Below are 14,184 nucleotides of genomic sequence, written 5' to 3'. Positions count from 1 at the left end.
TAAATAGGGTTTGGCATCCTCTGAGGGGTACCGAATTTACTTCTTCTCGTACATACTGCGAGTCGTTCTGCATTCTTCCGGGAGTGCAGAATGGTGTCGCTTTTGTAAGATCTCTAAATCCTCTCGGGGGTTGGAGGTTTTATTAACAGCAGACTGTTCGGGACCTCGTAGAGGTTCAGAATTTCCTTCTGCTTCCACTAAATGTGATCCTCAGCAGATTGTTCAGCATCCCTTAGGGGTGCAGAATTTACTTCTGCTTTTATGTGTTTTTGTGTCGTCAATTTTTCCCATCCTCCTAGTCCAACCCTTACCATTTCCTTTCAATCCTTCCCTCTTATATATCGGGAAAATGATGCTAAAAACAAATTGATGGCAAGGCACAAATCTCCAAATATCAAGGGGAACGTGCCATTTGAGCCAATTTGTTCTGATTCCTGATTCCTGATTCCTCATCCACAGTTTGTCCAAACGTTCATCATCTGAACTAACAGTACCATCTAGCCCAATGTATTCCATCTTTTTTTTTGTCTTTTACTTCACCAGTAACTTCGATGTAACAATTGGATTAAAAATTATGCAAGTTAGGAGTGTATTCTAGAAATCGGCAAAACCGTTCATTTCAAAGAACTGTTGAAAACTTGATAGTTGTACAGAAAGAATTAGTTCTATTGAACTGTTCTTTAGTTTTTCTGAAATTTTTTATTTTTCTTCCAAAATAATATGAAAGCTATAAATTATATTTTGTAGTAAACAGATTCAATAATAGTGAAGTCCTTTAGCATGTGTTCTACCAATAATCATTCTCTTTTGTATACATTTTCAAAGTTCGCGAACTTCTACCAGATTCCTCAAACCAGCAAATGTTTCGAAAGACTATTCTATTAAGAAGAATAGAGAGCTATCATTCTTCAATAAAGAACTCCAGTTCACTCAATCTTCGAGGAGAACTAGTTCTTTTGGACCGTATACGGACTGACCATCTCTAGTGTAGTCCAATACTTTTTTAGCCTGGTATAGTATAAGGTTAAAAATTAAAAATGAATGAACTAAAGCACAATACTCCTTCTGCAAACCCGATTCCTTCTAACAACCAGTGGCGTCTCTCGCAGGAGGGAAATGGAAGCTCCTCTCCCCCTAGAAAAAGGGTGACAACAAGATCCAATACAAAAAAAAATTATCTAAAAACTCAGCTAAATCGGCCACGTAAAGCTTGTACGCAAATAGGCCTGAATAAAATATCTTTTAAATAAATAAAAAAAAACCAGTGGCGTCTCGTGACAAAATTTACGGGTTATGCACTGCTTATGTCGTATGATATCAGATCCGTTTCGACGTTGCAACTGAGGCAGCAATTTTTTTTCAACTTCCATAAGCATAAGCCACATAAGCCTCTCCCGAATGTGTGCATACAAGTTCTCACTGAGCCTGTTTGACCAGTTGTGCAGTGCACGAAGTGCACATGAGGACGAGAGGCCATTGCTAACAACATATACGATATTCTTTCAGAGTTGGGTTTTGGCGAGATAACAAAATCCTTCTAGAATTCTTAAAATATACGCTTGTCACTTTGGAAAAACAACAACAATCTATGCCTCTAGTGACTGAGATGATCTAAACTTGATTCTCCTATCATTGACACTGAACAGGCTCTTTCAAACTCTGAAAAACCAGTTTCAGCTGTCAAAGAAGGAAACCAAACACTCCTTGCTAACGGTAGATAAAATGAAAGTCGACAGCTTTGTCGATTTTTTGAATCCTATTGAAATCAATACCAAGATTATTAAACAAGTATTGTCACAATTTGACATTACTGAGACAAATTTTGGTGAAATTAGGGAAATGATTGGCTGGCAACAAAAAACACGGCTCCTAAGAATTCTCAAAAAAACTTATCCTGGTGTTACTTTTACCATTATGTATACTTATTCTGAAATTCGAAAAAAAACACTGGAAAAGGTCCTAAGTGCAAATGACAGTTCCTTTTTCTTTCGATTATTACGGTCCTATAGGCAATCCATCTGTCATTTGCACTTGGAATCTTTTATAACAAATGGATCAATAAGTCCCGAGACTAAAGAAGAGATGACGCTCGTAGTAAACCAGTAACCACGTCTTTCTAGAGTACTAACCTTTGCTTGAACCGGGACAAATTTTTAAGTCGATCCGACCTGAAACAGCTGAGTTATCGAGGTTGGAGTAAAGTCGTTTTGTAGTTTGTTTAAAAAATGAAAAAAACCGAGTTTCGTGTTTTGATAAAACATTGTTTTTTAATGGGTAAAAACACCGTGCAAGCGAAACAATGGATTGAAAAATGCTATCCGGACTCTTGTCCATCAAAAGCAATGATTTGTCGGTGGTTCGCCGAGTTTAAACGTGGTCGTACCGACACAAATGACGCGGAACGCTCGAGTAGACCTGTGGAAGCCGTTACACCGGAAAATGTGAGTGAAGTGACAAAATTATAATGAAAGATCGTAAAGTGAAGCTCCGTGAGATTGCTGAGATGACACAGATATCATATGGAAATGTATTAACTATTCTCCATGAAAAATTGAGCATGAAAAAGGTTTTTTTCCAAGTGGGTGCCGCGATTGCTGCAATAAACCCTGCCACAAGTCGATGAAAACAATGGCGAATTGAACGAATTAGGCTTTGATCTGCTTCCCCACCACCATACTCGCCAGATTTAGCCCCCAGTGACTACTGGCTCTTTGCTGATCTTAAAAAAATGCTCCAGGGAAAAAGATTTGGCTCAAATGAGGAGGTCATCGCTGAAACTGAAGCTTATTTTAAAGCGAAAGATAATTTTTTTTAACATGGTATTGAAAAATTGGAAAAACGTTGGAACCATTGTATCACCCTAAAAGGTTTTTGCAAAAAAAATGTTGTTTCCATTGTTAGTCTCGGGACTTATTGATCCATGTGTTAATATTGGTCGAGATTTAATAGAAATCCAGCAGAAGCATCCAAATTATCCATATTTTTCATTATGAGCATTCATTGTGCTGTCATTGAACTAAGAAAATTCTTATTGATTTAAAATTGATGAGGTGCTGGCTCCATTTTCAATGGATTGTGCACCATTGAACCTGTGAGGGACAATAAGAAATTTCAAAACTTGTACTGAACTCCTAGTTCAAACACAAAATGGCCTTTATCTTTTCATTTGTTGTATCAGGAAAATCATGATGCTGAAAAATCGTTAATAAGATTGGGACTAGTAAACTTTTCCCGGATTTGCACTAAAACTCTCGCTTTTTCCCTGTAAAACCAAATTCCCGACTTTCTCCCAGTTTTCCCGATTTTCCCGATCACTTGCCACCCTGTAATTTAAAGTTCAATTTTTTAACAATTAGTTTTTAAATATGATTTCAGATATATGACCATCTCGGCTCACACGCTCGTTCAAATTTTTGACCACTTTCTCGCATAAACCGGGCTGTATTTCACTGAAAACAAGCTTAATACTGTGCTCGAAAGCATTCAAAGTGTTTGTAGTGGTTCCCAACAGGCTAAGGATAACGCTACGGTCCACCTGTACCGGTGGTATAACTCCACCAAACAGGTGAGCCGTGTGGCATCCAAAAATTGATCCACTGGTTTCCTGCTTCCATGTCGTAAAAGGTCACTAAAACGGGAGCACGCAAATATTTCCGTACCGATGACTGAATGACTGCAGAAGCCTAGAAGAGGCAGTCGTAAACGGAACATTTGTGGGCTTCACCCTTGCGGAGCTCAAAACTGCGTGTCGCAGTTAGACTGATTAATTTAAAGCCAGAAAGTATGTCTATTTTTCGGAATGTTTACCGTATAACAGGTCTTCGTCGAGCAATGACTTAACATTCTTCATATTATATAAATTCCAGTGGTAGGGGCTGGGGTCCACTAGGAGATAGGATAGTAACTATTATCTCCGGACAGGACCAGCCTAGATGCCGTGTGCAATCCGGCGGGAAAAACACTTGACCAATAAAGAGTTTTGTTCAAATATATTTTCTCATCATTTTACGACAATATGATCTTTCATCTATTTTCATCTAGCTTCTGAGTTTTATCCGTTTTTTTTCTTCCATGATATTACTTGTTTTTAAATTGAATGATAAAAATCAACTATCGCGAAGATCCGTCAAAACTACACTTTTAATAGCATAGAAAATGCTATTCCGATAGATTTTAAGTAAATAAATAATTTAATTAACCATTTTTCGCGGTAAATTAAATAGTGAAAATAGTAAACAATCCAGACGCGCGTCAAGCCTGTTGACCTTTTTTTCGGTGATTTTTAATATATTTTTATAATTTATACAATAATTAATTAATGTACATTATCTGTTAAATAGCGTTTTCGGATGATGTCAATATGTTCACTCGTTTATATTGTAGCAGGCAGTTTCATTTAGAACAAAATTAAAGAAGTTTTTATTCGTTACACGATAGCATTTAAAATTTTCCCTCAGTTTCCACGAATAAGAACCGTGAATCAAGACTTTCCGAGACTTCAATATCGGATTTTGTTGAAACGTTCACTCGGGAAGTCCACGAGTTTTGTGAGGTATTCGAGCATCTTGAACCCGAAGCATACTAAATCGCTCGTGGAGTGCGCAGTAGTATATACGGCCTCTAGTAACTACAAGTGTTGGACTAACATCCCTTCCCATTCCTTTGACGATCTACTTTCGGGCCTGGCCGACGCCGGTACTAATCAATGAATTCTAGGATTCCCAGAGGATGTACATTGAAAGATGATTTACCAGTCCCAGGTCTGATCATCTAGAAATTCCCTGTACAGCTTCAGTTAATTCCGATCAGTAACGGATAAGCAGCCAGGGGTGGTCGGTCAAACTCAAACTCAAGGTTATATTATGTGAATTCCAGTGGAGCTAAAGCCACCAGAAGTCAATTCATTTCTATTTATTTCCTCATATACAATACTTAATTGTTTATAGTGTTAGTTCATCACACTGCCGAGCGAAGTGTGAAATCCTACATAATCTGTATCTCTCTTGAACACTGACGACTAAGGGGCGTTTGTTGGTTCTACAAAGCAAATAGCTTTTGGTGAGACTTGTTGAGAATGGCTACGCAAGTATCCGAGTTTCAAATGCAGGATGATGTAACTATTGAATCGTCATCCTACGAGACAGGACCTCACAAGATGGATGATGCAATTGTGTTCAGTGATGGCATTTCACCAGAGTGATACACGCTGGTGTAAGATTCTTGTCTACACAGGGGATGCAAGAAGCGAATATCACACAAAAAGGAAAACGCACTTCTTCGAATAGACAGAATTTGAGTGTGTGCTTGTGGTTTAAGCAACTGGAGCGAGTAAAACACATTCTCTTCCCATGAATCGCTCTCGCCGAAATACACTCAAGTGACCACTTGTGCGTGCTAGTGAGCGAACACTGCTGTGATTTAATTTATAAATTTATAGAAGGTTACGATGGACTTGCTATGACAATCTTTTTCGCAGCAAGGAAAAACTGAATTTTAACGATAAATTGCGCTTTTGCTAAATATGCGTGACCCACGCTTCTCTTATGCGAACCGTACGCTAGAGTCCTCACCGGCGTGCACACTTTGGAGAAAATATCCACCTTAGAGAATTTCAGAGCTGTGCTCTAGCAATTTGGTGTGATCTAGTGTTGAAAGAAAATAAACACTCGCGCTCATGATGGGTGCACACTTTATATAACAGTGGTGTATGTGTGTGAAAGAGAGCAGCTCTCGTTGATGTTGTCACTGCGAGGGGAAAAATATTTCCTCTTCGTCACACAGAGGAGATGGACATCTCTGGTTGTGTTTCCATCCACCATTGAAAACTTGGATGCTGGAAATTGTCAGACGAGTCGATTAAAGCTGGTACTATAAATGGAAGATCCAACTTTATCACTAGTTGGATAAAGCACAGGATTCGTTCTTTTGCTGCATCCAAACATGCCTGCTACTGGCGCAGCTTGCAAGCTTGCGTTCAGGCAATAGCATTTTTACCAGATTTGAATCTGCACGGAGAACCCTTCGATCATAAAATTGCGATATCGCAGTTTTTGATTTTTGCGATAGTTGATTTAACTAATTTCTTTTTGATTCAACCAAAATGGTTTTTGATTTGCATATATTCAAGTAGTTGAAAACTATGTTGTTTTGAATGCTGTCAAATACCGGAGACAGTTGAAAGCAAAACAATAATCGCAATGCAAAATCAACAACTTTTCTAGTTGAAATCTGTTCGCGTCGCTTCAAAATGTCAATGAAAACAACATTGATGGTTAAAGCGTTTGGTAAAATTGTGTTCATTCGATTTGAGAATTTTATGATAACAAGTGTTTATCTAACAGCGGTGTTGTGATAAAGTTATCCTTGTTTGAGATGAAAAAGATTTGGTGACAAGTTATAAAATGTTTATGAATGATCATCTCGTAATCTTTCAGGTATGCGCAAAAATTTTATGCTTCAAAATTGATCATTATTTACTTCCAGCAGACTGTTTTACTTCCAGCTACTTTGATACCGATGATGATGTTCATGCATTAGCAATAAAACGCTTTTTGACATGAATTTAATTTATAAAAGTAACAGGAGCGAAGGGTTTCAAACACACAGAACGCGCTGCGATTGAATGGCGCGTTTGAATTGCCGTCGCAAAATTTCAATTCCCAGCGGTTGATGCACCCAAGCTCATATAAATTGACTAAAATTATCAGTGCAACTTTAGTTCAACCGTTTGAAGGCATCATCTTTCAATACTCATTTTTTCACTTCCAATACTTATGTCTAAAACAAATAAAACCGATTTATTTTTCAACTAACAGAATTTTGTTTCAATTACAACACCAGTTCTTTCAACTAAAATATTTGTTGAAATTGAAAGGTATGTGTCCTCACTAATTGACAGCATTTTTTTTTTTCAAACAGTTAAATTAGTTGTTTCAACCATCGTTTCTGCTAATCGAAAAACAAAAATGACAGTTTAGTTAAAACAACAATCGATTAGTTGTACCAAATTTTAACCAATCGAATTCAGAAAATCAACTAATATTCTGGTTGAAATGGGATCGCGGGTGGTTCCGTGTGAATCTGTCGCTCTACACACTTAAATTTTATTGTTGAATCTCGTGCCTATACCGAGCTCGAGAATCGGTTTTAAGTGTGTAAATCACGGTTTGCAGTTGTAAACGCACTTTCCCTATAGTTTCGGAAGCGGAAATCGGATACTATAAGACTTTTCACTTGAGCCTAGGTTTGTGAAAATCGATCAAACCATCTCTGAGAAAAATGAGTGAGTTCAGTTTTGGAGTTTTTAACAACAATTTCCGATACTTCCGGAACCGGGAACTGGGAAGCTGTATAGCCAAAGTCGGTTCGATTAGTAAGTTACTAATATAACCTTCAAATTAAAACAGTTTTGAGAAAAATCTAGAAGAATTTTTCCCTTTTTTTGCATCGTCACTCTGAATGACTGTGTGCAATTTTAAACACACCTAACCATATAGTTCCGAAAGGTGAATCCGGATGAAACTCAATAGCAACCTATGGGACCTTTCGTTTCATACCTTTCATTTGAGACTAAGTTTATGAAAATGGATGCAGCCATTTCGGAGAAAAATGAGTGACCATTATTTGATACCAGAGATTTCAGGTAAACATTTTTTAATATCTTCAGGCAGGGTTGCAAAAGTCTGTGAATCCGAAAAAATATTTGCGGGCCCTCGTTTCTCTATAAAGTACTGGCTTGGCGAGCAAAACAAAAACGGCGCGGCCACTTTTAAAAGTCTGTAAATTTTAACGAAAGTCTGCAAAAAACTCGATATTCCAAAATCTGCAAAAGATGGCTGCAGTACTTTATAAGAAACTGGCACATTTGCAGACAAATCTGCAGAGCTCCGTTTGATACATACAAACGAGACATTGGTCAGCTTGATGAACTGAGTCGAATGATATAAGACACTTGCTCCTCCGGCAAAAACAAAAAAATTATTCATATTCGTCATTTGGTTTGCTTATGGTAAGATTATCCTTGTGAAAGTTCGTCGTTTCGAGATTAGTGCAGTAAATTTTCGTGTCTTTTCCCAAACAAGAATTACTATACAAAGGATAGCTCTCTGGGGTTGCTCGAACTGTTGACGTAGGACTACACAATTATTGTTGAAATCACCGAGTACATTTTTGTTTCGAATATTCAAGAAGCATTTCTATTGGTGTTATACAATTTCTTGGAATGCTACCGTAAATCTTCATTAGTTCTGTCGAATTAGTTTGCTCTTACTAAATCTACTTGAATCGATGCGTAAGCATATTTTCAACCAGTAGGTCTAATGATATCAAAGTTAAAATGATTGAATTGAACTTGCGTAGTGCGACACATGGAGTAAATTGAAAACAAGATTAAAACCATGAAAATCGAATACAAAATACTGTGGTACCAATATTTCTTAGATTAACCATTATCATCTAAAGCCGTATGAGTATGTATGGAATATACTTTGTTTCGATTTTGTCTAAAAACAATTCCGATTCCAGCGCGCAAGAAAGGTGCTTTTGAATAATGAAATCAATTCTAAAATGTCCTGTTTTAGTTTCAGAAATACGTATCAACAGACTACAAACAATCCTACAAATTTATACAAGCTCAATAAACATCATTTTTAAATGTACTGTTTACAAGTGCCATATGAACAAGCTTCTTTTTTCAACAGCAGTTATATACAACTGACTATTAAAGAACATGTAAAGAATTGACAAATAATAATTTTGGCATGTTTCTATAAAAAAATGTATTTTGAAAAGAACACTGAAGTAGATATAATTTCAATCGGCATGCAAAACAAAAAGTAGCAATAAAATTTGAAAAAAGTAGACAGTTTGTTAGTTACCTAAAATAATCTATTGGAATACTGTTTTTTGTTTTTGTTTTTTTGGCAATATGGTTTAGTTAGTATTGGATGTGACGTCATGTACGGGTTACAGAATCCGATTCATGCTAATACTCTCAGTTGTGATGTCACGGTACGTAATAACCATAATAGTAACACTCATCGGTATCTTGTGACTTCCACAACAAAAAACCGACCGGGTCGAATCCAATTTTCGGACAAAGAACACTATTGTCAAGTTTCCTCCAGCTCCTCTTCTGTGCAGTCACAGCTGTTTGGTTGTTCGCTGCGATCCAAATTCGTTGGTCTACCACCCCCCCTAAAGAATCGCTGCTCCTCCCGTCAGGTTAAATAATACATTTCGGTACTGGTTCTGCCAAAAAAAAATCCAGGCCGTAGGCTACGTTGTCGTACGTACTGTAAATATCCGACGAGATTCGTTATTTCTTTACATATTCTGCTGCTGACATTTTCAGTAGATTCGCATTCATTCAAACATCAATCGCACATCCTAGTATACGAGACTCTACCGAAGGTTTCTTCTACTAATTCTTTCCATACTTGTGATCTGTGGCTTCGGTCATTGGATCATATTGTTATACATCGTTTTAGCACCGCTTCTGGTACTCGGGTTATTTTTGTCTGGTAGAAGTAGTTCATGTTTTCGTATTGTGAAATGCTTTGTTTTTTTTGTATTTTGTTCAAAATTTTGTTCTGCTGTTTTTCAGGCATTTTAGTTTTGCTTTGTTAGGTTCATCAGAACATTTCTGTTTTAGTTGATCTTGCTTTTTGTCCATCTTTTTTAATTTATCGAAATTTCTCGGTCGTCTTAAGCAAGAAACAGTATGCCAAAATAGGTAGAAGTTCAATGGAATTCATTCATTCTGCCAGTTTCGATGATATCAATTTATAGGTTATCTTTTTTCCAGCTGCAAACTACTGTTCTGTACTATGTGTTTAATTTCTGCTTTTACTTATTGATTATTCGGTATAGTTTTAACTTGTCATTTCCGTTATTCGTACTTCGTTTTATCTTCATAGATCAGCTTTTTACATTATATTTTTATTGTTGGAAGAACCAACCCATTTTCAGTCAACCCTCGGAAGTTTCCCAGTACCGACTAGCATTTTCACCGAAGGGGTTTTGGAGCAAACTGTAACGGTATTCTGTTGCTTTCCGGTCTGTATCGACTGGCTGATTTTCTTCGTCACACCGTAAACTAAAGTTACTGCTCTTGTTGTTGTTGTTGCTCCTGCCGTTGCTGTCTAGTGTTGTTAGTGCTAATGTTATCGCTGTTACTATTAGAATTATTATTGTTATTATTAATAATAGTAGTGGTTGTAGTATTAGTAGTAGTCGTAGTAGTAGTAGTAGTAGTAGTACTGCTACGATGTGACTGTTGCTGTTGATGATGAGGAGGAGAATGATGATGCTGTCTTTCGCTTGACTCGAGTCATCGACGATCTTCTGCTACTAATTTTGGCCAAGAATCGATTTCGGATTGAAGAATCGTAAAATGAAATGTTAGTATCTAGTCCGTGAATATAGAAACGCTAAGATTTATATATTTTCTAGAACGAATCTCAACGAAACATTGAGTCTAGAAATTCTACACCGAATGCCATAAGAGGATTTGGAAAGTTCCGAATACAACAGCCATCATCATTTGAAAGGACATTGATTGATCAATTTTGTTGGTGTTTATTTATCAATGAACAACGAGTAACAGTGAATACTGAACAAACAAATGAGTTATTGTACTTCCTACACCTTCAAGCTGTTAGTTACGAATATCCTAAATGATGATGGCTAACAATGGCGGACGAACGAGATGTGAGGATCAAAACCAAAACATGTGCTAAATCCAGGTAATTCTTTACTTACCGTGACTGCTTGGGTCCTGTGTGCTAACCGACGGACTCGTACTGAGTGAGCTGATCGTGTTCGCCGTGTTGGTACTCTCGTCCGATGTTCGCTTGAAGAAGTTGTGTTGCAAGGCATAGTACGGTGTGCAGCGCGTCTTCGGATCGTAGTCCAGCATCCTCAGTATCAGGTCCTTGAATTTCAGGTAGTCCGACACGCTGTGGCCCGGTTCGCCGTGCCTTCGGCCACCGGGGCCACCGGTTTCCACTCCCAGTATGTCGTGCAGTTTCCGCGAACCGGACGCCTTGTACTTGCGCTGGTTCTGGGTCTTCCGCAGCACGTAGGTGCCGTCCGGGTGCTTCTCGAAGAACTTGCGAGTTTTGTGCGCCTGATCGAGGATGTGCTTCGGGGGCATTCCCAGCACTTCGACGATCTTGTTTATTTGGTCTGCTTCGTTCGAGCCCGAAAACAGGGGCTCACCGGTATGCATCTCCACCAGTATGCAGCCGAGCGACCACATATCTATTGCTAAGTCGTACGGTATCCCTAGCAGAACCTCGGGCGAACGGTAGAAGCGTGATTGTATGTACTGATATATCTGCACAGACAGAAAAGAAAGAAAATAAATAAAATGTGTTATAGTACTGGAAGAATTGAGACATTTTGTCGAATCTAGCATATTGAGTTTCAATCAGAATGATGTGAACAAATATTTTTTTATAGCAACTTGAGTTTTCTAACATAGAGATGTAAATCGGAAGCGGATTATTTTAGGTTACGCAACCGCTCTGCTAAGTAAAACTAAGATGATACAGTGAAGATCTTGCTTATATGATATTCGCGAGTGTCAAATGAGCTGCTACTAGATAACACAAATTTATTTGTCATATCGGTTTCTGACAAAAGGTACAGAATCACAAAAAGGTTGTTGAACCTTTATTGCTATCGAGCTATCGACATCACGTGCCATGCCTCTCTCTCTAACCCCCGAGACGATTTAGATATTTTACAAAAGCGACACAATTTTTCACTCAGGGAAGAATGCAGATCGATTCCCCATATGAATGTGATGAAGTAAATTCGGCACCTCATGAGGGATATCACGCAATCTGTTAAAAACCTTTTAAGGTCAATACAGAAATAATTTATTCACTCCAGGAAGAACGACTATACCTTGGATGAGAAACGATAGAATATCCTTCAACAACTTGGATGAAGACCAATAGAATATCCTTCAACTTTAGCTTCCCATGCATAGGAACCAAAATCCCGGATACGTAGTTGCGTCAATGCGGGGATGTAACCTATCAGATGATATGAAGTACCGTAATCGCATTCACACATATCAATCAGCCAGAGTTTTGACTGGAAAACTACAATGATGCTTGGAAAAATGCAGTAGACATTTTGACATGCTTTTGTCTAAGCGCAAGTTTGCATGCTGCGCCAGTAGCTGGTATGTTTGGATGCAACCCACGAACGAATCTGACAATGACAGCTTTGTGGGATTACAAGAGGTATACTATATAGTTCCAACCCTCAAATGCCAGATCAGAACACACGTCCGTTCCTTGACAATGACTTCGAGCTTTATGATGCGAAGTTCTTCTGGGTTATTTGTCCGTATGGTTTTTCCAACAGGCAATGAAGTGGATCTGACTCCACGTCTGCAAGGTAACGAAGGGGTCTAACCAAACCAATAAACAAAATACGATAGCTATGTCCGGCACCAGGAAGCTGTACCGCGAGTGGATGATGCAACCAAAATGAACCGTAATGGACGACGAGACGTACATTCAAGGATACGCCAAACAGATCACCGGCCTAGAGTTTTTCGTCGGTACGTCGTGTCTGAATGTTCTGGAGAAGATTCCAGAAGCGCTTGTTGCCCTTCGTCCGACCCCACGTCGATGACACTTTGTTCTGGCCGATACAGGCATTGTGCCGTTGCACAAAGTGGTGATGGAGTGGTGGAAAAGTCAAATCCGCGAAATCCGCCAGAACTTTCCTCAGTAGGAAAATTCTACAATTTTTTCATTTCTGCTATTTCATGAAACATTATATTTCCATTTCGTCTCCTCTATGGATTGGTGCAAAATTAAACTGAAGACGACACATACGTCTTTCTATCGTTGAGTATTAATATATAATTATTCAAGCTGGATTGAGCGTAAAAATTTCAGTGTTAAAAGTGGACACATTTTGTGTTCAACTTTTTCCATTTTCCGATAATATTTGTGGTCCAGAGAAAACGCCCTCAACTGCGTTGAAGTGTATTCAAATGAATGTACTCTGCATCAATCTAAACACGTGTAAGTCGGATGGTGTCAAGTCTGGACTCTAAGAAGGGTGAAGTAAAATTTTGGGCATGCGACTAGCAACATGTTTTTACACCAGGTGAGTTGAAAAATCCGAGGATCTCTAGTCTCATTTGGGAGTGCAGAATCAACTATCGTGAAATTTCTTGCAGCATTTCGTCTACTTGAACTGCTACGGGGCTCGATCTGAGTAGCTATGCACCAACGATTCGAAGACAAAAGGTGTAAAAATTAAACAAAAAAACAGTTATGTACTTTTAACACAAATCGGTAATTTAAACCATTGCCGCTATCTTTTTTTTAATTTGGGACGCAAGTCAACACATCGTATTTCGGTGCAGCTAACAAAAGGGGTATCAAAATAACGTAAAACATTAGGTCTTACTAAAAATGGTGGAAAAACGTTGAATATTCAATGATTTGTTTTAGTCTTTGTTGTTAAGACGTAGAGCCGCCTTGAGCTGGTTTAAAATTTGTTCAGTATCTAACGAGGAAAACAGATAGTTAGTATGACATGCGAATACACTTATGTAATGTACTGTAATTTAGCGTCAGACGCTGACTTTGCAGCCCCATAAAGCAGCGAAAAAAACAAAATCTATAATCAGTTTTTGACGCGAAAGTGGAGGGGTTGCCATAGAGATATGACTATAATTGAACGCCGTGGCGTCCGAGCACAGCGAAGCATGCTCGGTTCTTTTGGTCAATTATGCTGTTTCTAAATGTGTTTCACATCACAGAATAGCTTTTTCGCGATTTTCATTACATAGTAGTATTCACATGTCATTTTTTCAATATTTTTTCCTCGTTAGATACTGATCAAATTTATTTTAACACATTTGAAAAAAATTATGCTCACCATTAGAATAAAACAATTCTAACATATCATTTGCAGAAATTCCTTTTTGAACGAACGCGAATATTCGAGTGGCTTCCATAAAACATGACTCCGCGTTTTATTGTCAAATTGAATAGAATAAGCTTGAATTTAAAATCATTTTCTTTAAATTTCAAACTCCCACATTAAAAAGTGAGACTCGATTTCGTTACTTAGTTTTCAACGCCAACGCATTTAAAATTCTTGCTATTTGTCTCCGACTATTCCGGCAGAAAATAAATCTCGTAT

General features: G+C 38.1%; 1 protein-coding gene across 7 annotated transcripts in view; it reads right to left on the bottom strand.

The window, feature by feature from the left end:
- The window catches only part of LOC131430208 (serine/threonine-protein kinase minibrain), a 213,480-nt gene that overhangs the window by 13,679 nt on the left and 185,617 nt on the right, over positions 1-14,184 (bottom strand). For all 7 annotated transcript variants that reach the window (XM_058594957.1, XM_058594958.1, XM_058594960.1 and 4 more), the window contains one exon: positions 10,762-11,338. In XM_058594957.1, coding sequence (XP_058450940.1) covers positions 10,762-11,338 — 577 coding nt within the window. The remainder of the gene's footprint in view (positions 1-10,761; positions 11,339-14,184) is intronic.

The sequence above is a fragment of the Malaya genurostris genome, chromosome 2 (genome assembly GCF_030247185.1).
Source record: "Malaya genurostris strain Urasoe2022 chromosome 2, Malgen_1.1, whole genome shotgun sequence".
In the NCBI taxonomy this organism is placed as follows: domain Eukaryota; kingdom Metazoa; phylum Arthropoda; class Insecta; order Diptera; family Culicidae; genus Malaya; species Malaya genurostris.
The sequence above is the reverse complement of the archived record's forward strand: the minus strand, read 5'-3'. Positions and strand labels throughout refer to the sequence as shown.